The sequence below is a fragment of the Trachemys scripta genome, chromosome 1 (genome assembly GCF_013100865.1).
Source record: "Trachemys scripta elegans isolate TJP31775 chromosome 1, CAS_Tse_1.0, whole genome shotgun sequence".
In the NCBI taxonomy this organism is placed as follows: Eukaryota; Metazoa; Chordata; order Testudines; family Emydidae; genus Trachemys; species Trachemys scripta.
This window is the reverse complement of record NC_048298.1, coordinates 251,862,989-251,885,694: the sequence shown is the minus strand read 5'-3', so window position 1 is coordinate 251,885,694 and position 22,706 is coordinate 251,862,989. Positions and strand designations below refer to the sequence as shown.

At 43.2% G+C, this 22,706-nt stretch overlaps 1 protein-coding gene across 1 annotated transcript in view; it reads right to left on the bottom strand.

The window, feature by feature from the left end:
- The window catches only part of UGGT2 (UDP-glucose glycoprotein glucosyltransferase 2), a 272,650-nt gene that overhangs the window by 52,959 nt on the left and 196,985 nt on the right, over nt 1-22,706 (bottom strand). Inside the window, exons 27-28 of the mRNA XM_034758248.1 lie at nt 16,524-16,713; nt 889-1,047 (exon numbers count right to left, since the gene is read on the bottom strand). Of these exons, the coding sequence (XP_034614139.1) occupies nt 889-1,047; nt 16,524-16,713 (349 nt within the window). The remainder of the gene's footprint in view (nt 1-888; nt 1,048-16,523; nt 16,714-22,706) is intronic.

Sequence of the window (22,706 nt, the reverse complement as noted above, 5' to 3'; positions counted from 1 at the left end):
ACTACTCCATCATCACGTCAATGTGGACAGGTGCAGTGAGAGCTTAGACTGCAAGCACAGACATAATAGCAGTAATGGTGCAAACAGTGTTCCCACTAGCATTATTCAGTACACCAGTCACATCTTGCTCTTTCTGTACTCTGCTGTCCTGGGGTTACATTTTTCAAAAGCTCTTCATCTGTACTTACTGGGTTAATACACACCCCTGTATTTCACTGCACACACTTTCTCACCAGGACTCACCTCTTTAAGGTCACTGTGCAACTGAGCTGCTTCTGGAGTATTTCTTAGAAGAACATCATAAGAGCATGTTGTCATACTCATTGGCTCATACTGTCCATGAGAGCATTAAAGAACAAAGGGTAAAATTTTCAAAAGTGCCTAAGTCCCTTAAAATATTACCTAAACACTTAGGAGCCTAAGTCTGGTATGATTAATAGAAGACAACATATGACTCCTAGGAGACTTAGGCTCTTAAGTGCTTAGGTCACTTTTGAAAATGGGATTTAGGCACTTTTGAAAATTTTACCCCCAAACAATGTAATGAAAAGACGCAAACATGAAATTGCTAATTGTGCTTTCCTTAAATACAAATATAACAACAAACACTAATTCTGGTGAGACCAGCATTCCAAGTCCAAAGATAGCAGAAAATGAGCTGAGAGAGCAAGATCTGTGTGTCACCCTTTACAGACATCACCTCTGTGTTATTCAGTATATACATCAAAGCATACAACTCTGAGGCACACTAACTACTTTTAGCAGTCCAGATTTTGCTTGTTGGAAAAGAATACTCGAAGAATGGGTATCTTGAAGAAATTTCATGAAGGAGAATGTTTAAAAAAAAAACAAAAAAAACACACAACTTTTTCCTTAATTAATACCTACCAGATTGGCCATCACAGTGGTGTCAAACATAACAGGATTATTCTTCATGCCTAGAGTGAATTGTAATCCCCGAGGAGGTTGTCCAGTGGTCACATCAAAACAATGTCCTTCAAGTAATAGATATTCCAGTTCATATTCTGCTGTAACAATTCCTTCTATCTGTGGAAATCAACATTTTTATCACTAGAACATCTGGTATTTTGATTTCTCATAATAAAGGAGCATATTACAATGATGGAAATTTTGGTTTTTCGTAATATACCTTCAGTATGAATAGGTTACGTGGATTTAATTCTTTCTTTTTAACATTTTGGGTGAATTTCGTGATTGTGAAAGTTGATGCAGACTAAAGTCCTTTATTCATTCATCAAACAGATATAGTAAAGATTGGTAAGACCGTTGGACCTAAAAGGAATGGGTGTGTGTGTGTGTGTGTGTGTGTGTGTGTGTGAGAGAGAGAGAGAGAGAGAGAGAGAATGAGCATGTATTAAGTGTGTGTGTGTGTGTGTGTGTATATAAATAAAACTTTATTTGGAAACACATTTTACAAATAATATACAGCAAAGCTTCTCACATGGAAGCTGTCCTAGAAGAGAGCTGAATCCCTATCACTTTGGAAGATAAGTTAAGCATAGTTAACAGTTCCTTTTCAACAGTCAGGCTGTCAGACGAAGACCGTCTGGGTCCAGATGGAGGAATGGTCCTTGGTAAAAGGATATCTGGCTTTGCCAGTAGCTGCAATGGTGGTTTCAGCTTTAGCTCTATCAGGTCTGAGAGCCAGGGTCTCCTTGGCCATGCAGAATTAGCACTATTACCCTTGTATCTTGCCATATTTTTGGATCACTTTCTCTATAAGAAGGAAGGGTGGAAACGTGTATACCAGGCCTTGGCACCATCTGTGTGATAGAGCAGCTGTCCCCATAGACCTGAGGTCTGTTTTCCTGGTGAAGTATTTCAGCCACTTTGCATTCTTGCAATTGGTGAACAGGTTGACTGAAGGGACACCAAATGTAGGATGAAGACTTCCTGGTTTAAGCACCATTCTGAGTTGTGGACACTGTGATGGCAAGCCAGTCTACCTTTGGTTCATCTCCCCTTTTATGTGAATTGCCTTTAGGGAAGAGAGAGTCTTTTCTGCTGACTCCTTTATCTCAATTGTGTCTGCATGTAGAGTTATGCTCCTGTCCCGCCTACATATGCAACCATTGTCGTATTATCGGACTGGAATAGGGCATGGTTGCCCTCCAGCTGGCTTCAGAATCTCAGAGGAGCCAGCTTGAACACTCTTAGATCCAAGAGTCTAGTGCTGTGGTTCCTTTCCCCAGCACTCCAGATGCCCTTCACTGTTCTGACATGTTCCCCATTCATTCAGGCTGGAGTTTGTAGTAAGAAACTGAATGTCAGGAAGGCATATGGGGAGACCCTCTTGGACGTTGCCTAGGACCACCCACCATCTCAGCACATCGATGACCTGGTGTGGGACCAATATGTGATCTTCCATGTGCTCCAGGGAGTGGCCCCATACTTTCAGAAGAAAGGCCTGGACGCGATCTTACCCACGGAATGATTCCTATGCATAAGACTAGGAGGCCCAGCAGCTTAAGGCACTGAGCTATGGATGGGCTCTTGCACTTGACCAGCATGGATATCAGATCCTGAATCTTCTAGAATCTGTCAAGTGATGGGCAGATCTGCACTACTGATGTGTCTATCACCACACCGAGTGAAAACCCTTGTCAAAGGAATCAAGGCACTTTTCCTAGTGTTTACAGGTGAGTCATATCATACGCGCATTTAATTTACGCAAATTCAACTATACGTGCTCGGCAAAGAAAAACAACAAGATACCTGTTAATAGTGCGGGCGATTCCACCAAATAAGCATATGCCCCGGAGTGAGCGTGAGATGGGAGAAATGAACCTGCTGTTCCCTTAGTCGGTCTCAGTTCCCGCGTGCCTCTCATAGTGTGAGCATCTCGCCACGCTGAGTGTGATTCTAGTGTTTAAAGATACGTATTTTTCATACAACATGGCCCCTAAATGCAAGCCAACAATCTGGTGCTCAACTGAAGAAACAGCAATCTGTTCCAACGCTGAAGGAAAAACTGGCTAAGTTGGACTTATTGAGAGACAGTATGTCAGTCTCCAACGTGGTGCGTAAATATCGCCACAACGAATCTAGCATCCGTGCCATCAAGATTCGAGAGAGAGAAATTCATCAAGCCGTGGCATCAAGTGCTCCAATAACTGCTAAGGTGATGAGCCAGGTGCGTGATAAGACTTTAGTGAAGACTAAAAAGACATTAAACTTACGGCGGAAGACATGAAGACACCGTAAACGTGTGCCTATCGATGGCAACACGTTGCGAGAAAAGGCTCTTAGCCTCTACGCGCTGTTCAAACCTCCCGCCGAAGAGGGACAGTCTTCTGATGAGAAGGAATTCAAAGCCAGCCAAGGTTGGCTTAACAGTTTTAGGAACCGCTTCAACCTCAAAAATGTGCAGACTACTGGTGAAGTTGCATCTGCCAATGAAGAGGCAGCAAAAGCCTACCCCGAACAATTAAAGAAAATCATACAAGAAAAGGGCTATCTTCCGGAACAAGTTTTTAATGCTGACGAGACTGGGCTCTTCTGGAAAAAAATGCCCAACCGCACTTACATTTTTAAATCAAAAAGACAATCCCCTGGCTTCAAAGCAGCTAAAGGCCGCGTGACTGTGTTGTTTTGTGGCAATGCGGCTGGACATTTAATAAAGCCAGGCTTGCTCTACAAAGGTGCAAATCCCCATGCCCTAAAAGGCAAGAACAAAAATCTCCTGCCTGTGTTCTGGCAATCAAATAAAAAGGCTTGAGTGATGGCAGCATTATTTCTAGATTGGTTCCACAAGTGTTTCACTCTGGAGGTCAAGCGGTACCTGGAAGAGAAAGGACTTGACTTTAAAGTGTTGCTGGACACTCTGCGGCACTCCAGTTTGTACAAAATGACATTGAAGTCGTATTTCTCCCCCCCAATACCACATCCTCCAACCTCTCGACCAAGGCGTGATTCGCTGTTTCAAGGCCACGTACACGAGGCTTACATTCTCACGGATACGTAGCGCAATGGATGCTGATCCCAATCTTAATGTGATGGAGTGTTGGAAGTCCTTCAACATTGCCGATTGCATCACTTATATTAAACAGGCAATGGATGCAATCAAGCCTGAAAAATCAATGCATGTTGGCGAAACCTATGGAAAGAATGTATGAGTGATTTTAAGGGTTTCCTGACCATTGACAAAGAAGTGAAACACATTGTTCAGGTGGCCAGGCAAGTGGGTGGTGATGGCTTCATCGACATCCTTGAGGAAGAAATTGGAGAATTAATTGAGAGCCACAGAGAAACATTGACTAATGAAGAGTTAGAGGAACTGATAAAATCATCTACAGAAGATGAAGATGATGACGATGACCAATAGGAAGAGCCAGCAAGTTGGAATCTTCATAAATTTGCTGAAGTGTTCCAAGCAGCAAAACACTTGAATGACTTAATTTCTGAATACGATCCCTCTATGGAACGAAGCCTCAAAATCACACGTAGTATGACGAACGATTTGAGACCGTATCAAGAAATGTTTGAGCAGCTCAAGAAACAACAGCAACAGTTGCCAATCACCATGTTTTTCAAGGAAAAACAACCAGCAGCAGATGAGCCTACGCAATCAACTTCTTGAGCTGAACCAGAGCCAACCACTTTGTCTACGACTCACTCTTCGTCACCCAAGCTCTCCGTCACCTCTGTCTCCTGGATCGACATCAAGCCCTGACAACCCCCTATAATTAAAAATACAGTACTGTAAAATTACATTTTGCATATCTACTCTATTATATACTGTACATTACTGTATACATTATACATATTATTGTACACAGGTGTATATACAAAACCATGTACAATATAGTGTTCTATATGGGCAATTTAAGGGATTTTCAAGGGTAATTTTGACTATACGCAATTTTCGCCTTATGCGCTGACTTTAGAACCTAACCCCTGCGTAAGATGCGACTCCACTGTATTATGAATCAGTACACTTGCATGAGATTCAGAGTCTGGATCATGGCACCGTGAGCCATGGTCTGCGATGGGGCTCTGAATAAGATGTCATCCAGACAGGGATACAGACTAAATTTTCTCTTTTGAAGGGGCGTATAGATCCTCAGTGACCAAGTGTGGCTCTGGAGTCTTTGAGTGTGTGGAGTGACACATCAGTCTTCTCAGCAAACAATGTAGAGCCTTTGAAGGGGAGGTCCTCAACAGCTGTTTGCACCTCTTTCAGGAAGCCTGAAAGATGCAATCACAAAGCTCATCACATCACGACTGCTGTTGAGATGGACCAGGCTGCTGTATCAGCTGCATCAAGCATTGTCTGAAATACTGTTTTGGCCACTAGCTGCCCTTCATTGATAATGGTTCGAAATTGCTCCCGTTGTGATTCCAGGAGATGGTCAATAAAGGTGTTAAGTTTGTTATAGTTCATGTAATCATACTCTGCTGTTAAGGCCTGGTAGTTTGCAATTCTGAATTGCAAAGTAGCAGAAGAGTAGGTCTTTCACCCAAATAAGTCAAGGCATTTTCAATCTGTCATAAAGGGTGGACTTGGAATGATGTTGTCAGCCATGGGAGTTCACTGCATCTATCACGATGAAATTAGGCGGAGGGGGGGAAAAAGAAATTCCATATTCCTGTTTATTGGCCCGACTGCATGTCGGTGTGGCTGATGCTGGCGTTCACCATACAAGCTTAGCTGGGTCCAACAGCACCTCATTGATGGGGAGAGTTATCCTGGAGGAGGAGGATGTATATAAAATATCCAGTAGCTTATGGTGAGTGTCTTTTACTTCCTTGAGAGGTACTTGTATGGTATCTACCACCCTCTTAGTCAGGTCTTGGAAGAGTTTAAAATCATCTGCCAGAGATGGTGGAGGGGGCATTACTGCCTCATCTGGAGAGGAGGAAGAGATTTTAGTTGTGACGGGATCCCTGGGACTGTGGGACTGCTGTGCCCCCTTAACTCTCCAGCCTGGGCTGTCTCTCACAATGCTTTGTTAGTGATAAGCAGCAAACCCCTCCAGGCACCATTATCACTCAGCACAACTGCATATGGAGCCCCACACACAGGTAGATTGTATGAATTCTCCCAGAGCCATTCATAAATCACACAGAGAAAGGCATCAACCAAATCCCCCCAGCTCCGAGCCTTGTATCTCAGGAATATACTGTTTTGCACTGTTCAAGACGAGCAGTGCAAGTTTATTAATTGGCTCACCGCTTCATCAATGAAAAGTGGATATATACCAGACTTTGTAAACCTGAGCAGATTTACCAAACGCTTCAGGCAATCTCACTGGTAAAGATAAACAGTAAAACAAGTTTATTGACTACAAAACATAGATTTTAAGTGATTATAAGTGATAGGCAAAAAGTCAGTGGTTACCAAAATAAAATAAAATATAAACACACTGTCTAAACTCGCCACCCTGTTAGACAAGGCAACATCTAGATTAAGCAGTTTTTCTTATCCCACTCAATATTGCAGTTTATATTACACAGCTTTCACCCTTGAAACCAGGCCAGTCTCCTCTGTTGGAGTCTTCAGTCTTCCGAGTGTCCTTATTGCTTGCAGCATAGGTGGAGGGGAGGAGAAAAGGCCAAGCATGGGACCACTGTGTTCTGTTTTATAAACTTAGTCTATGTGCTTGAAGAACATAAGTCCAGGCATGTCTGGTGGGCACTGCTGAGTTACCAGGCAAGTTTGTGCCTGGTGTGGCCTTGTGCAAGTGGTTCATTGCATTGTAGCTCTCTTGCTGGACAATGACTGGTGATGTCTGTTCAGCACTCACCTGGGCGTTGGTTACCTCCCTTGTCATTGTCTCTAGAGAGCTAGCATCTGGGCGCTACCCAAACACACAGCATATTTTAGTGACAACCATACAACACAATTCTCATAACTTCGTATGCATTAATTATATATTTATTTATTTAGATGTAACAGTGGGTTTAAAAACAACAAGGAGTCTGGTGGCACCTTAAAGACTAACAGATTTATTTGGGCATAAGCTTTCGTGAGTAAAAACCTCACTTCTTCGGATGCATAGAGTGAAAGTGGGTTTAAGCAGATCATAACCTTTCCCATGATTCCTTACAATGCATGCTTTGTATGCAATATCATAATTATATACAAATGATAAATATAGGAGTTACACGGTGCTCCCCCAAGGTTCAGAATGTCACATTAGCATGTGGTGTAACCTCATCCTCTAGTCTCCTTACGAGGTTTTGAAGCTCTAGAGACTGTGGCTGTGGGGGAATGCCTTGCTGAGACCATATTTAGTCATACTATGAGGGTTGAGGTCCAGACCTAGGGTAAGCTTGAGTTGGTAGCAGTAGAAAGCATAGTGAGAGTGATGGGAGAGGACATCCTCCTTGTCACTATCTGACTATCCACTGGAAAATGGTGGAGTTGATATGGATACTGAAGGTGCACTGCTCAGTGCCAGTGGTGATTCCTGGGTTCAAGATGTGCCCAGTACCGATTAGAAGAGACTCTGGTACCGCAGATACCATGAGGTCCTTAGAGAATTTAAATTCCAACAATGCCCAGTGCCGCAGTAATTGGTACTGTCAGTGGTTACCGATATTGAGCTGGCAGTATCGAGCTAGCTGGTGATGTTGGTGGCACTGAGCAGTTCGATGATGGTTGCTTCACAGTCATTGGCACTGAGGGTGTCCGTACTGATGTTGTCTTCTGGGAGGCGGCACCATCTCCAATCTTGTCCCTGACTGGCGTTACCGCTGCTTTGGTGCCTGTGCCCATAGCATCCTTACGTGTACCAGTGGTATCTGTCGCACTGGACCCACATGATCTGTGGGTACTGTGCTTACATGCCTTTGGTGCCATCGGTACTAAAGAGACTGAACATGCTGGGGATCTCCTCTGGCTGATTTGGGGTTCACTATGAGGGCTCGAAGATCTCTTTTTGGAAGTCTTATGTGGGGAGTCCGAGTATTTATTCCTTGGTTCACTGGCGTTGGAGTGGAAGGCTACAGAAAGACTCACGTTGCCTGGGAGACTCTGGGTGCATGTCAGTCACAGTCTGAAGAGCTCCCTCCATGAGTAGCAGCTTTAGTTTCAGTTCCTGTTTTTTTTGGGATCTGGTTTTAGATGCTGACAGAAAGTACACTTCTGTGGAATGTGGGCCTCCCCGAGGCAATGGACACAGAGTGAATGTCTGTCCGTTACCAGAATGGACTCCTTGCCTGAGAAGCACCACTTAAACCTGGGCAAACTGGACATGCCCCTTACTTAGGGGGATGGACAATCACCCATATAGGGGAAAAAGGGGGTAAAGCAAAAACATTTTTTTTAAAAGGGGGAAGAGAAAAAAAACTCTTTGAGACTGAAAAGAAAAATACTAAAACTAGTTAAGAACAAATTTCTAAAGAGTCAAGTATCTGTGAATGGATTGCTAATTGCTCCATCTCTGGCCGAGGTGGTTGAGACGGTACTGAAGGTGGTTTGCCCATGCAACGCTAGTCTCGAGGCAGCACAGGAGGAGGGGACAACACATGTGTGGGCCCAATGGACACTGCTACCATAGATTTCTGATCAGAAACACAGGGACACACGTACACCTACAGTGGAGCACCCATAAAGACACTATTCAAAGAAGAATTTCTTAATTGCTTTATAGTTATTTTGGCTAATAAAAACCTCATATATTTTGATTAATTCTCTAGTCTGTACTTTAACTAAGGAACACAGATACACAGAACAATGACAAAAGTACACGAGGTAATTGGTTAATTAAATGAGTTAATCAATATATGTTTTATATCCTACCTTTCTCACGGGCATTTGGTTATAATAAGATAAGTCATAGGTTTCTTTTTGTTACAACTATTAAAGGAGAGAGTTTCACATCCTATGGAGTACAAGAGTTAATTAAAATGCATTATAACCTGACTGACCTGCCTTTCCATTAAAATGCTTAGTGGAACCCAGTTCTTGCAAAACAGAAGTTTTGCTTCTTTGTACCAGTGACTTTGAAAATTCTGTTTTATGATCTAAGCCAGGGATCGGCAACCTTTGGCACGTGGCCCGCTAGGGTAAGCACCCTGGCGGGTCGGGCCGGTTTGTTTACCTGCCGTGTCCGCAGATTCGGCCGATCGCAGCTCCCACAGGCTGCGGTTCTCCGCTCCAGGCCAATGGGAGCAGCAGGAAGCGGCAGCCAGCACATCCCTCGGTACGCACCGCTTCCCGCCGCCCCCATTGGTCTGGGACAGCGAACTGCAGCCAGTGGGAGCCACAATCAGCCAAAGCTGTGGACGTGGCAGGTAAACAAATCGGCCCAGTCCACCAGGGTGCTTACCCTGGTGAGCCACGGGCCAAAAGTCGCCGATCCCTGATCTAAGCAGTCATCATTCCAATATGATGATTTAAAATGGGTTGTCACAATCAATCTTTATATTCTATTGTATTTAAATCCCAAAACATTAAACATAGGAACATAAATGGAAAATATTACTTTCCCTATGAGCAAGTAACTCATCTTGTGCCATAACATAAGTTCTTTGAGATGTGTGTCCCTGTGGGTGCACCACTTTAGATGTTCATGTGCCCCCCTGATCATAATTGGAGATTTATGGTAGCAGTGCCCGGCTGGGTCGCACATGTGCGGTCCACATCTCACACTGCTTCTGGCGGTTCTATGGCGCTGTGTGACCAACGACCCCTCTGTTTCTTCTCTACTGCAGAGCATTAGTGTGAAAATCTGAAGTAGAGGGGAGGAGGGAGGGTAGTGGAGAACCCACAGGTGAAGAACCTACATCTTGAAGAACCTACATTGCTGCACAAGGTGAGTAACTTGCTCTTCTTCTTCAAGTGATGGTCCTGTGGGTTCTCTACTTTAGGTGACTTCAGAGCAGTGCCCTGTGGTGAAAGTAGTGGGCTTAGGAGTTTAAGTCATAGCAAATGAAAGTACAGTGAGTCCGAACAGGGCATTGGAGATTGCATGTTGTTCTAATGTGTAATGTTGAGTAAATGTATGGGCTGAGGCCCAGGTTGCAGCCCTACAAATTTCTGTAACAGGAAGATTACTAAGGAATGCCATGGAGGCGGATAAGGCTCTCGTGGAATATGTGTGAATCCCCTCAGGCGGTTGCCGGTCATGTTGATGGTAGCACAGTTTGATGCAATCCAAAATCTATTTGGATAACCTCTGTTTGGATATGGCATTCCCTTTGGATCGTTTGGTGATTGAGACAAACAATTTTGGAGACTTACAAAATTATTTTGTTTTGTCTATGTCAGGGGTTCTCAAACTTCATTGCATCGCGATCCCCTTCTGACAAGAAAAATTACTACACGACCCCAGGAGAAGGGACTGAAGCCTGAGACTTCCCAAGCCTCACTGCACTGCATTGGGGTCAAAGCGAAAGCCCCACTGCCCAGGGTAGGGGGCCAAAGCAGAAGCCCAAAGGCTTCAGCCCCAGGTGGGGGGCCTGTAACATGAGCCCCACCATGTGGGGGAGGGGAGCTCGGACTTCGGCTTCGGCCCCAGCAAGTCTAATGCCAACCTTGGCAACCCCATTAAAATGGGGTCGCAACCCACTTTGGAGTCCTGACCCACAGTTTGAGAACCGCTGATCTATGTTCTCCATAAATCCAGGGTCTGTAGTCTGGACTGCCATCTATCCTCATGAGGTTTGGGGCAAAATGTTGGTAGGTAGATAGGTTGATTGAGGTGAAATGATGAGGTGACTTTAGACAAAAACTTAGGACGTGGCCCCAGGAAAACTTTTTCTTTGAAAAAGATCGTGTATGGTGGGCCTGCCATGAGCGTGCCCAATTCTCCCACCTGTCTGGCAGATGTAATCACCACAAGGAATACTACTTTCATAGAAAGATGCAATAAGGAGTATGTCGTTCTGGATTCAAATGGAGGGCCGGTGAGGATTCTAAGGACTAGGTTGGGGTCCCATGGTGGTGTAGGGTTTCTCACCTCAGGGTAAAGACTGTTGAGGGTTTGGAGGAACCTTTTGGCGAATGGGTGAGTGAATATGGATAATTCGTCTTCTTTGTGGTGAAATGCTGTGATAGTGGAGAGATGCACCCTAATCAAGGTCATGGAAAGGCTTGATTTTTTAAGTTGTAATAAGTAGTCCAGTATTAGGAGTAAAGGGGGTAAGATTGCTGCAATTTGTTTGTGTTGGCTCTCTGCATCAAATTGTTTCCATTTGTGCAGGTAGATGGCATGAGTTTTTGTTTGGTGGCTATGTAGCAAAATGTTTTGTACTTCATTTGAACATGTTATTTCAGATCTCTTGAGCCATGGAGTAGCCACGCTTTGAGATGGAGTCTTTAAGAATCTGGATGAAGAATGTGACCGGAGTCCTGCGACAGAAGATGCAAGAGCATACATGGTGGGCATACTGATAGCTTGAGAAGGTAAGGGTACCAGGTTTGGTGAGGCCACATGGGGGCTATTAGAATTACCCTGGGGTTGTCCTGTCTGATTTTGTAGCTCACCTGAGCTAGGAGAGGGGTGGGCGGGAAACACATATAGGAGAGGAGCGCTCTACTTCACAAGAAAGACATCGCCTAGAGAGTGGCGACCAAGTCCTGCCCTGGAGCAGAACTGTGGGCATTTGGTGTTTTGTGCCACTGCAAGCAAGTCTATCGTTGGGAATCCCCAATGCTTGAAAATGTTTCAAAGCATGTGGGTGTCCAATTCCTATTTGGGGTCCTGGGAGAAATTCCTGCTTAATGTATTTGCTGTGGTGTTCTGGCAGCCAATTATGTATTGTGCTGTAATGTGGATATTGTGTCTGATGCACCACTGCCACTGTCTCACGGCTTTTACGCATAGGGAGTTTGATCATGCTTCCCCTTGTTTGTTTATATAAAACATGCAAGCCACATTGTCTGTGAGGATCTGTATCATCTTGCCTTTTATGATCAGTAAGAAATGGGAGCAAGCGTTGCAAACTGCTCTTAGTTCTAAAAGATTTATGTGCAGAAGAGTTTCCGCAGGGGACCAGCGCCCTGGATAGAGTGTTGGCGTAGGTGTGCTCCCCAACCCAGAAGTGAAGCATCTGTTGTGATGGTCATCATTGGGAGAGTTTGTGTGAAAGGCACCCCTTCACAGATGTTGTCTAGTTGTGTCCACCAGAGAAGGGAGTCTTTTATCTTGTTTGATATTGCAAAGCGCTTGTGGGACGTAAGCTGAGAGGAGTCAGGCTTGTAGGCACCACATATGGAGTCTTGCATGCTGACAACATGCTTGGTGGAGGCCATATGGCCTCGTAGTTGCAGGAACATCCTGGCGGTGACTTGTGAACTGATTTGTACTGTGGAAATCAGGTTGGTTAAGGTGAGGAATTGTCATGGAAGAGAGGCTGTCGCCCCAGGAGAACTGAGGTAGGCTCCAATAAATTCTATTTTTTGTACTGGTGTCAGTGTAGATTTTTGTGCATTTATTTGGAGGCCTAACCTCTTAAAGAGTGCAAGTGTCTGTTCTGTGGACTCTAGAGCCGCTTGTTTTGTCAGTGCTTTCAGCAGACAATTGTTTAAGTATGGAAATACCATAATTCCTTTTCTGCATAGGTAGGCAGCCACAACGGCAAGGACATTCAAAAAAATTCGAGGAGCACTGGATAGGCCAAAAGGTAGGACCTTGTATTGCAAATGGTTCTGTCCTATTGCTTATCGGAGAAATCGCCAATGCGAGGGATAGATGATTATATGAAAATATGCATCTTGGAAGTTGCGGGCCGAGAACCAGTCCCCCCTTTCTAGCATTGGGATTATGGTGGTTAGTGTGGCCATCTTGAAGTATTGTGTTTTTACGAACTCATTGAGACCTTGGAGATCGAGAATGGGTCTTCATCCTCCTGTTTTTTTCTGCATGAGAAAATAATGCAAGTAGAAGCCCTTCCCTCTGTATTTTGTGGGTAGCAGTTCTACTGCTCCTAGATTTATGAAATGGGCTACCTCCTGTCACAGTAGATGTTTGTGAGAGGGGTCCCCTGAAGATGGACGGGGAGGGAGGGTGGACAGGGGGGATGAAAGTAAATGGGATGGAATATCCTATCTTGATTATCTCCAATACCCATCTGTCTTTTGTGGTGGACTGCCCAACTGGGTAAAATGGGATAAGATTGTCTGAAAATGTCTGAGAGATGGAAATGAGTTCCAGCATTGAAGGATGTGGCGTACTCGAGCTCTCAACCAATACATCAAACTTGCTGTCTGGAGGATGGTTGGTGGGACGTGGCAGCTTGAAGTGGAGGCTGTCGTCTTCTTGAAGACCTCTGTTTATGTCCCTGAGGTTTGTACTGCCTGTTTGATTGTGTATATGGTGTAGATCAGAATCTTTGTGGGTTGTAATATTTGCTGTCTTCTCTTGTTCCTAGGGGTATAAATACCCAGGGCTTTCAGTGTTGTCCTTGACAGTGAGTAGAGACTCATCAGCTTTGGCCACAAAGAGTTTGGGTCCATCAAACAGAAGATCTTGAATAGTCGATTGCACCTTTCTGGGAATGCCAGAGAGATGCAACCAAGAAGCTCTCCTCATGACTACTGCAGTAGCCTTAGAGCATGCTGCAGTGTCTGCAGAATCCAAGGCAGCCTGCAATGCTGTTCTGGCAATCAGTTGTCCCTCAGAGGTGAGTGATCTGAACTGTTCTTTTTTCTCCGCAGGGAGAAATTCAATAAAATCTGTTAATTTTACATAATTCATATGGTTATATTTTGCAAGTAGTGCTTCATAGTTGTCCATTTGAAGATGGAGAGTCGCCGAAGAATAAGCCTTATACGGCCAAAGAGGTCAAGCCTCTTCCAGTCTTTGTCATATGATGTATTTTGGGGGAATGGCTGTCTGCCCCATTTGTGGACCGCATCAACAACCAAAGAATTTGGTGTGGGGTGGGAAGAGAGGAAATCTATGCCCCTTGATGGCACATAGTATTTTCTGTCAGACCTCTGACAAGTTGGTGGAATCATTGCAGGGGTCTGCCAAATCAACCTAACCGGTTCCATGATGGCATCATTCATGGGTAGGGCGATTTCAGATGAAGTCAATGTCTGTAGTATGTCGAGAAGCTTGTGTTGTGCTTCTTGGACTTCTTCTAGGGAGATGTCCAAGGAACTTGTGACCCTCCTATAGAGGTCTTGAAATTGTTTAAAGTTGTCCTCAACATTGGGAGGAGGGGCATGATGGTGTCAACAGGAGAAGATGAAGAGAAGTGGATGGTAGGTTTAACTTCCTGGTCAGAGGGTTCTTTCTATTCTGCAGGGGACTGAGACAGTCCCAGTACCAACAGCGATGGTGATTCATGTGTGCTCTCCCGGGGTGGGCTGGGAGGTTTGCAGTGGTAACAGGGATGTGTCATCCATGGGGTCCAATACAGCCACTGTGGCAGATGACAAGGGTGTTATCCATTGATACCTGTACCACTGACGTTCTTTGGCCTCAGTATGATAACCTCTGTGTGACGGGGCATGCCCAGCCAGATCGTGAATGGGAGAAGAGTGGTGAGAGGAATAAATCTCCCTGTCATCATCATCCTCGTTGCTCGAAAGAGGGGAGGTTGAGTGAGGTGGAATGGAAAGGTGACTCGGAATTGATCAAGCTGAGGTGATGTCGGTGCCAAAGATAGGCAATTCAGGCATTGAGGATATTGCCAAAACCTTTTGTAGCAAGAATTGACTCAGTATCGCCAGTGCCACTGAGGTCGTAGCAGACGGTGCTGCTGATCGTGAGGTCGATGTTGGTACAGGAGTGTGCGTAGGTTGTAGTAGTTCGCTGGTAGGTGGCAGCCTGGATTGCAGTTGCAGGGAGCTGCTGGGTGCTTGGTGTCTATTCAGCTCCGGCGGTGCCAAGGCATGGGGTTTCATTTTCCCCTTACTGCCTGTGTCAGAGCTGGCTCATTTAGAGTCCTTAGCTCTCATGGTACCCATGTTACCGGAGGGTGCTGCTACCTCAGTTGTAGAGACTGACGGTGTGGTCAGTACCGACTGAGAATGCCGGTATGGGGAACACCTTTTCTTGGCCATTTCCCATGTTGGTGAAGCCGCAGGATGCTTTTTAGCCACCTTTACAGTTGGATGGTCTGCTGTCTGAGCCTTAGAAGAAGAGCCTCTATCAGAAGCTGCCATAAGTGACTTCTATCCCTAAGGGGTTCTTGCTTCTGGCTCAGACACCAGCCTAAGGGACTTCTCCATTAAGAGCAATTTCAGTTATAAGTCCCTGGCTTTTCTGGTCCTGGCTTTTAACTTATGACAGTGTGGACACTTTTGCAGAATGCGTGTCTCACCTAGGCTGGGGACACACAGAGTCTCTGTCCGACACTGGTATTGACATCCTACGAGTGAGGCAGCGTTTGAAGCCCAGGGAATCAGGCATGCTCCTGTGGAGAGAATTTTGTCCCCCCCACGGTTCAATTAAAACCTATTTCTAATCAAGAAAAAAAAACAGATTTTTTTTTTTAAGAATAGATGGGGACAAACAAACGAAAAGGGCTGACTATTAATAAAACTAGAACTAACTGGAGATATTCTTTGCTAAGTAAGCTTTGAGGTGCAGCTAAATGTTCCAACTTGTAGCCAAAGGCAGTAGAGAAGGAACTGGGGGGGGGGAGGGGGTTGGTCGCACAGCGCCAGATAACAACCTGAAGCGGCGCGAGATGGGACCGCACACATGCGACGCAACCGGGCACTGCTACCATACATCACTGATTACAAGTGCAGGGGCGCACAAACACCTAAAGTGGAGCACCCACAGGGACATCACTCAAGGAAGAATCTACAGTTTATTTTGAAAAAAAAATTGTGGTGAATACTGCTGGACAATATAAAATGTGGTAGACGTTACTCTTCCAAATATGTTTACAAATGAATACTCAACACCTCAAGTTTCAAGCCAAGTTAAAAGGAAATGAGAAACAATTTAAATATTATGCATGTGTATTACTAAATTCTACAGATAATAGAGATTAAAGCAGTGATTTCATGGAACAGTGCAACTGGAAAGTTGGAAGCAGAGAGAGTGTGAATTAAACAGTCTCTATTAATGTGGGATATATGAAAACATCTTATAATCCACAGGTGAAACTGATAAAACTCAAATCCTGCAATAGTACACAATTATGAGAACAAAGAACAAAACGTGGAAGATCCTGAATAGACTGGAAAATTCAAAATCCAGTTATTGCCAGATGATGAATACTCAATAAAAGGAAAGGAAAGGCTACAATATGGAATGCCTTCTTCACTGTTTCAATCCTAACTCAAGAAGATATGCACTTTCATAAATACACTATTGTTTCAATGTATAAAAGTAACTGTCTGTATTGCTATTATACACTAATAATTTTGCTATTTTTGTATAATTTATTGCTTAATGCTTAGGGTTTTGTTTATTTTATAAAAAAAGAAGGCTGCTGAGAGATTTTGACAGGAGAAGATGGGATTTAAAAGGGGGGAAGATTAACAAAATAATTCACTGAAATATTAAGCATTTATGCAATATTATTATTGGGTTCTGCTTATATGATCCAGCTATAGCTTTCAGAGGTGTTCAGAAATTACTACTTACATCCTGTAAATGAATGTTATCGAGATCATAAGAACTGTTTACTGCTTCAACCAACCAGCTTTCAGGAATGATCATGTTCAGAGTCAAAAGTAGTGTTTCTGGCATTTCTAGGAACTTTGCCACAGGTCCAGAAGGAAAGAGATTATTAGCCCCAGAGGTCAGTTCTGGCTCCAGAACAAAACGATAAAAGCTGTTGAAAATAAGTACATCAAAAGATTACATATTATACAATATGCAGGCTGAGCTTTAAGTACAAGAAAGTTCTTGTAAAAAAAACATGTTATAACACAGTGAACATTCTGAATCCATTTAATTTATGAACAATGATTGTGGGTATGGCAGCTCCATGTAGAAATTAATGGAGAAATCCCATCTCCTAGAACTAGAAGAGACCTTGAAAGGTCATCGAGTCCAGCCCCCTGCCTTCACTAGCAGGACCAAGTACTGATTTTTCCCCAGATCCCTAAATGGCCCCCTCAAGGATTGAACTCACAACCCCTGGGTTTAGCGGGCCAATGCTCAAACCACTGAGCTATCCCATGTACCTGTGAGATGTGTTCATGTAATACCTACCGTTTAACACATCGGCTAAAGAGTAAGCATGGGAGGAATACTTTTCCTCTCACTCATTCTGGCTTGGGAGAGAGAAGATCGCCCTCCTTACACACGCTCAGTGGTTGGTAAAGTGATAACCCAAGACAGGGAATCTGAAGTGGGAGCAGCAGGAGTAGTCTGGCTGTGGAATTTCTTGGCCTCCCAGAATACCTGCCAGTAGGTGAAGCAGCAGCAGCACTTGACAGAAGAAGAGAATCTCCAAGGAAGACATCCTTGTCACTAGCTCCAACAGAAGAAGGGGTACAGACGAGAGGAGAGACATCTCCCATCCTATCAACTACAGTCCAGAAAAAACAGATCCCAGGAGCAACAAAATGGCCCTGTTGGCTTTCTTTCCCCTGCTGTTACTCCAGAAAAGGAGGATAACAGAGAAGAGAAGAACAGAACAAGGAAATGAAAAAAACTAGAGGTAGTGGACAAATTGGAGATTTCTATGGAGGAAGGGGGAAATTTTATTACTGGGAAAAGTAGAAAACGAAGAAAAAAAGGCAGGCAGGCGGACTGGAAAAAGTAGTATCATAAAGGAAGGAAAAGAAGTATGTGAGACTTAGTAGGTCAAAGATATTTAAATTTTTGTATATAAAGTCTGGTGCCAAAATAATGCAATCAAATACTCATTAATGTTGGTTTCAGCTGTCAGGATTGGGACAGGTGAAATGGAACTTGGGAGGCCAGATTTGAGATGGAAGACAAACACGGGATACCAGGATTCTTATGAGTAGGAGAGGGGCTAATGAGTTGTTGTTTGAGATGTTGGGGCCCTACTGATTTTGATGGCTTTGGTGCATTTTTAAAATATATATTTAATAGAACATAACTTGCCTCTACCAAATTACAATTACATATTTAGTAATTTTTTGGAAGGGGGGAAAGGGGAGAAGAAGAGGGCAAGCATAAACAATATATTTCCCAAACTATCTTAAAGTTTTCTAGAATGCCCTTCATCTCAGGCCTCCAGAGGAGTTGTTCCAACTGTAGAAGCTCCCCAGTAACTGATTATTAGTATTAAGACAACAACTTGACATAATATATTGATTAGTCCCAAAACAATTATATGTCTGATTTTCCCTTTAGAGAAAAAAATCAATTTGTATTCTGGTCATTTACCAGATTACCAGGGTGGGTTGAAGGAGGAGAGAAGATATTAACAGAAAGAAAATTAACAGGTATGAAATTTCTCATTCTGTTGCCCTGCTTATCTCCTCATTCATCTCTAGTGGGAAGTATCAAGCAGTGATAACACAAATTGAAAACTGTCATAAATATAAAGGGAAGGGTAACCACCTTCCTGTATACAGTACTATAAAATCCCTCCTGGCCTTCTTACCTGTAAAGGGTTAAGAAGCTCAATTAACTTGGCTGACACCTGATCCAAAGGACCAATAAAGGGACAAGATACTTTCAAATCTGGGAGGGCGTGGGGGGGAAGGAGGGAAAGGCGTTGTTCTGTCTGTTCCGTGTGGCTCTTGCCGGAGACAGATCAAGAAAACAAGCAATCCAACTCCTATAGAATTAGTAAGTACTAGCAAGTGAATGCGTTAGCTTACTTTTATTTTGGCTTGTGATTTTCTCTGTGCTGAGAGGAAGGTGTATTCCTGGTTTTCTTTTTGTAACTTTAAGGTTTTGTTCAGAGGAAAATCCTCTGTGTTTTGAATCTGATTGCCCTGTGAGATTATCTTCCATTCTAATTTTACAGAGGTGCTTCTTTTACCTTTTTTCTTTCTAATAAAATTCTGGTTTTTTTTAAGAATCTGATTGGGTTTTTTAGTGTCCTAAAAAACCCAAGGTTGGTCTGTGCTCATCTTGTTTATTCTCAAGCCTCCCCAGGAAAGGGGGTGTAGGGCTTGGGGGGAGATAGGGCTCCAAGTGGCCCTCCATAAATGTTTGTTTGAATCACTTGGTGGTGGCAGTGTTTACCTAATCCAAGATACAAGGGAGAATTGTGCCTTGGGGAAGTTTTAACCTAAGCTGGTAGAAATAAGCTTAGGGGGTCTTCATGCAGGTCCCCACATCTGTACCCTAAAGTTCAGAGTGGGGAGGGAACCCTGACACAAACAAACTCCATAAAGAAACTGGCGATATACAGGTATCTTTTTAAATTATGCTATGGGGAAGCAAGCAGAGCATATCTTTAAATCCTTTGGCTTTGCTGAAGACAGTCACAAAGCTGACTAGGAAAGGGTTCTGGCTATGTTTGATTAATATTTTATATCCCAGAGAAATACGGTTTATGAAAGAGCATGTTTTCACCAGAGAACTGAAGAACTAGGGGAGAACGCTGAACATTTTATAAGAGCTCTGTGTGCATTGGCTGAAACCATGATTTTGGGAACGCAAAACATGAAAGTATCAAAGACAGGCTGATTATTGGGTTAACTGATAAAAACCTTTCACAGCAGCTACAACTGAAGACAGATTTAATTCTAGCCACAGCTATACAGGCAGCAAAAGCAGTCAGAATTAGTCAAATAGAACAAAAGGCAGGAGCACCTTGAAAAACCTGAAACTAGCTTAGAAGCTTGAGAAACTTGAGTAATAGACACTTGAGTATTAAAAGTCGTTATCATAAAACCCTTAAGGAAAGGAGAGAGAACTCCCAGGCTTAGAGGGACAAATTCAGCCTACATGCACAAGGTATGGAAAAAGCCATATCCCAGGATATGATGAATCTCCAGCCAGAGGCACACGGTGTAATAAATCCATGAGATATGGAAATTTTGCAGTTGTTTGCCACACCAAACAGTAAGGGAGTTGGACTCATATTACAGACAAGCAGATCCTAGAAACAATGGCTCTTATCACTTATGATGATCTAGAACCTGCCTAGAGAGTGAAAATGAATATTCATGGACAGACTATTGAGTTTAAAACTGACTCAGGAGTTGACATCTCAAAAGGGACTTACAATCACCTTCAACCTCTCCCAGAGATGAAGTCATCTGACACAGCTAGTTTTGACTAGCTCTGGAGGTATTCTGAACTGCATGGGCCAGTTCAGAACTTACGAAGACAAAAGCTATGCATTCTGAGTGTGTGAGATCAGAGGACCACAGACCAACAGCCCTTTCAGCTGTAGTGTAGCAGCCATGATGGACCTAGTAAGAAAGATGGAAGAACTTGATGGAATATTTGGTAATACTGAACTTTTGCAAGGAGATCCAATACAAATAATCTTAAAAGACAATGCTGAACTATATACAGAAGAACCTCAGAGTTATGAACACCTCAGGAATGGAGGTTGTTCATAACTCTGAACAAAACGTTATGGTTATTCTTTCAAAAGTTTACAACTGAACATTGACTTAATACGGCTTTGAAACTTCACTATGCAGAAGAAAAATGCTGCTTTTAACATCTTAATTTAAATGAAACAAGTATAGAAACAGTTTCTCTACTTGTCAAATCTTTCTTTTTAAAATTTCCCTTTTTTTAGTAGTTTAACATGGTACTGAACTGTATTTGCTTTCTTTATTTGTCTCTGCTGATGATGATTGTGTACTTCTGATTCCAAATGAGGTGTATGGTTGACTGATTTGTTCATAACTCTGACGTTCTATAATAGTGTACACATACATCTTGCATGATTCCTATCCCGTTACTTTACATAGTGGAAACTGACTTAAAGAGAATGGAGCATAATCGAGAAAATTACTGCGCCAACAGCAAGATGTGCCTCAATAGCACTAGTTATGAAGAAAAATGGAAAAATACAAATCTGTGCAGGTCTTAAAAGATCTAAGAAAAATATATCCTCCCAATACTGGATGACTTCCTCCCAGTAGTGAAAGGAGCTACGGTATTCTCCAAGATGGATGCCTTGAGCAGATTCTCACAAATTAAAGAAAATACTAAACTGACTACATTTATCACACCCTTTGGGAGATTTTGCTTTTGAAGATTACCAGTACACTTAAAATTTTCAAGAAAAAGATTACAGAACCATTAATGAACCCAAATGCAGTTGTTGGTAGGTAGGTATTCTGATATATAATTCTTCAATGGAAAAACACAACAAAACCCTCAACGAGTCCTAAACCCAGTCAGTCAGTCTGGACTGATGCTAAGCAAGGAAAATGTATTTTCTGCTTACCCCATATCAAGTTTTTGGGACAAATGATAAACAAAGATGGAATGAGTTCTAGTCCTGAGAAAGTAAAAATTTGAGAATTGAATGCACCAACTAATGTACCACTACTGGGACATATACTGGGGATGTAAATTACCTTGCTTGATACCTACAGACCTTTCTACAGTGACAAATCACTGAAAGAATTGTTAAAGTCCAACAAATCTTGGCTCTGGGGGCAAAATTCAGAAAATGCCTTAAAAAAGGTAAAAGAAATCTCAACAGCTCCAGTTCTCAAGTACTACAATGGGCACAATGGTCAGTGTGGATGCAATCAGCTATGGCCTAGGTAGTGTATTGTTGCAACAGTATGGCTCATTTTATTCTCACACACTTACAGGAGCTGAAAAAATGATATGCACAGACTGAAAAGGAGTGCCTGGCAAGCATATGGGCATGTGAGCACTGTTACAGATGTTGGTGTGGACTGGGTTCATTTACAGTGATACCAAATTGTCAGAGAAAAACAGAGTTCTCACTCTCTTTTTGGGTGCAGCAAGTCAGTCCCTGTCCGTTCTTGCTCTACTTCCACAAGATCATAAACCGCTTGTAACCCTCCTCAACGGAAAAGACCTAGATCAAGCACAACTGAGATGCCAATACCTGATGCTAAGGAAAATCTGGTAGTAGCAGATACATTGTCACAGAGCCCAGAATCACACTCAACTACCTGTGAGCTCAAAGATGACATAAAGGAGTATGTGGATGCTGTGGACACATACAGACCAATGTCAGAAAAGAGACTACTCCAGCTACAAAAAGTGACCTCAACAGACACACAACTTCAGGAAGTTGTAAGTTACATTAGAGGCAGCTCGCCCAAGTATCTAAAGGATACTAAAGAAGTGACCAGAGACTACTTTGCAGTGCCTGGACAATTAAGTCAAACTGATTCACGAATAAAGCCATTGAAATTCCAAATGAAATCAGAGAAGTCCTAAATCTCATTCGTGAAGGACATCAAAGATTAATTAAATGCCGAAAATGGGCCAATCAGTCATCAGCAAGGACAAAGAATAAAGTATCTGCATGTGAACATTACAGAACAAACAGACCAACATAAGACAAAGAACTTTTAATAACAACATAAAGAACGTTTAATAACAACACTTCTACCAGACAGACCTTGAAAGAGACTAGCTACGGATTTATGCGAATTTGAAGGACATCGTTACCTGGTCATCGTGGACTATTTTCCCAGGTATATAGAAATTGTGACGGGTTGGATCACAGAAACCCCCTTGGGAGCTGCCACCCGATGTGCAAAGACTACCCCTGCTTCTGTTTTCCCTGCCAGCTCAGGACTCCAGCACCCTGTCTTGCTGAGCCAGACACCCCTGTCTAGCTTCAGACACAGATCCAGGGTCTGAATCACTTGTCCCAAAGCTGCAAGTTTACCTGAAAACAGCTCACAGTAGTGCGCTTGTCTTTAGCACTCAGAT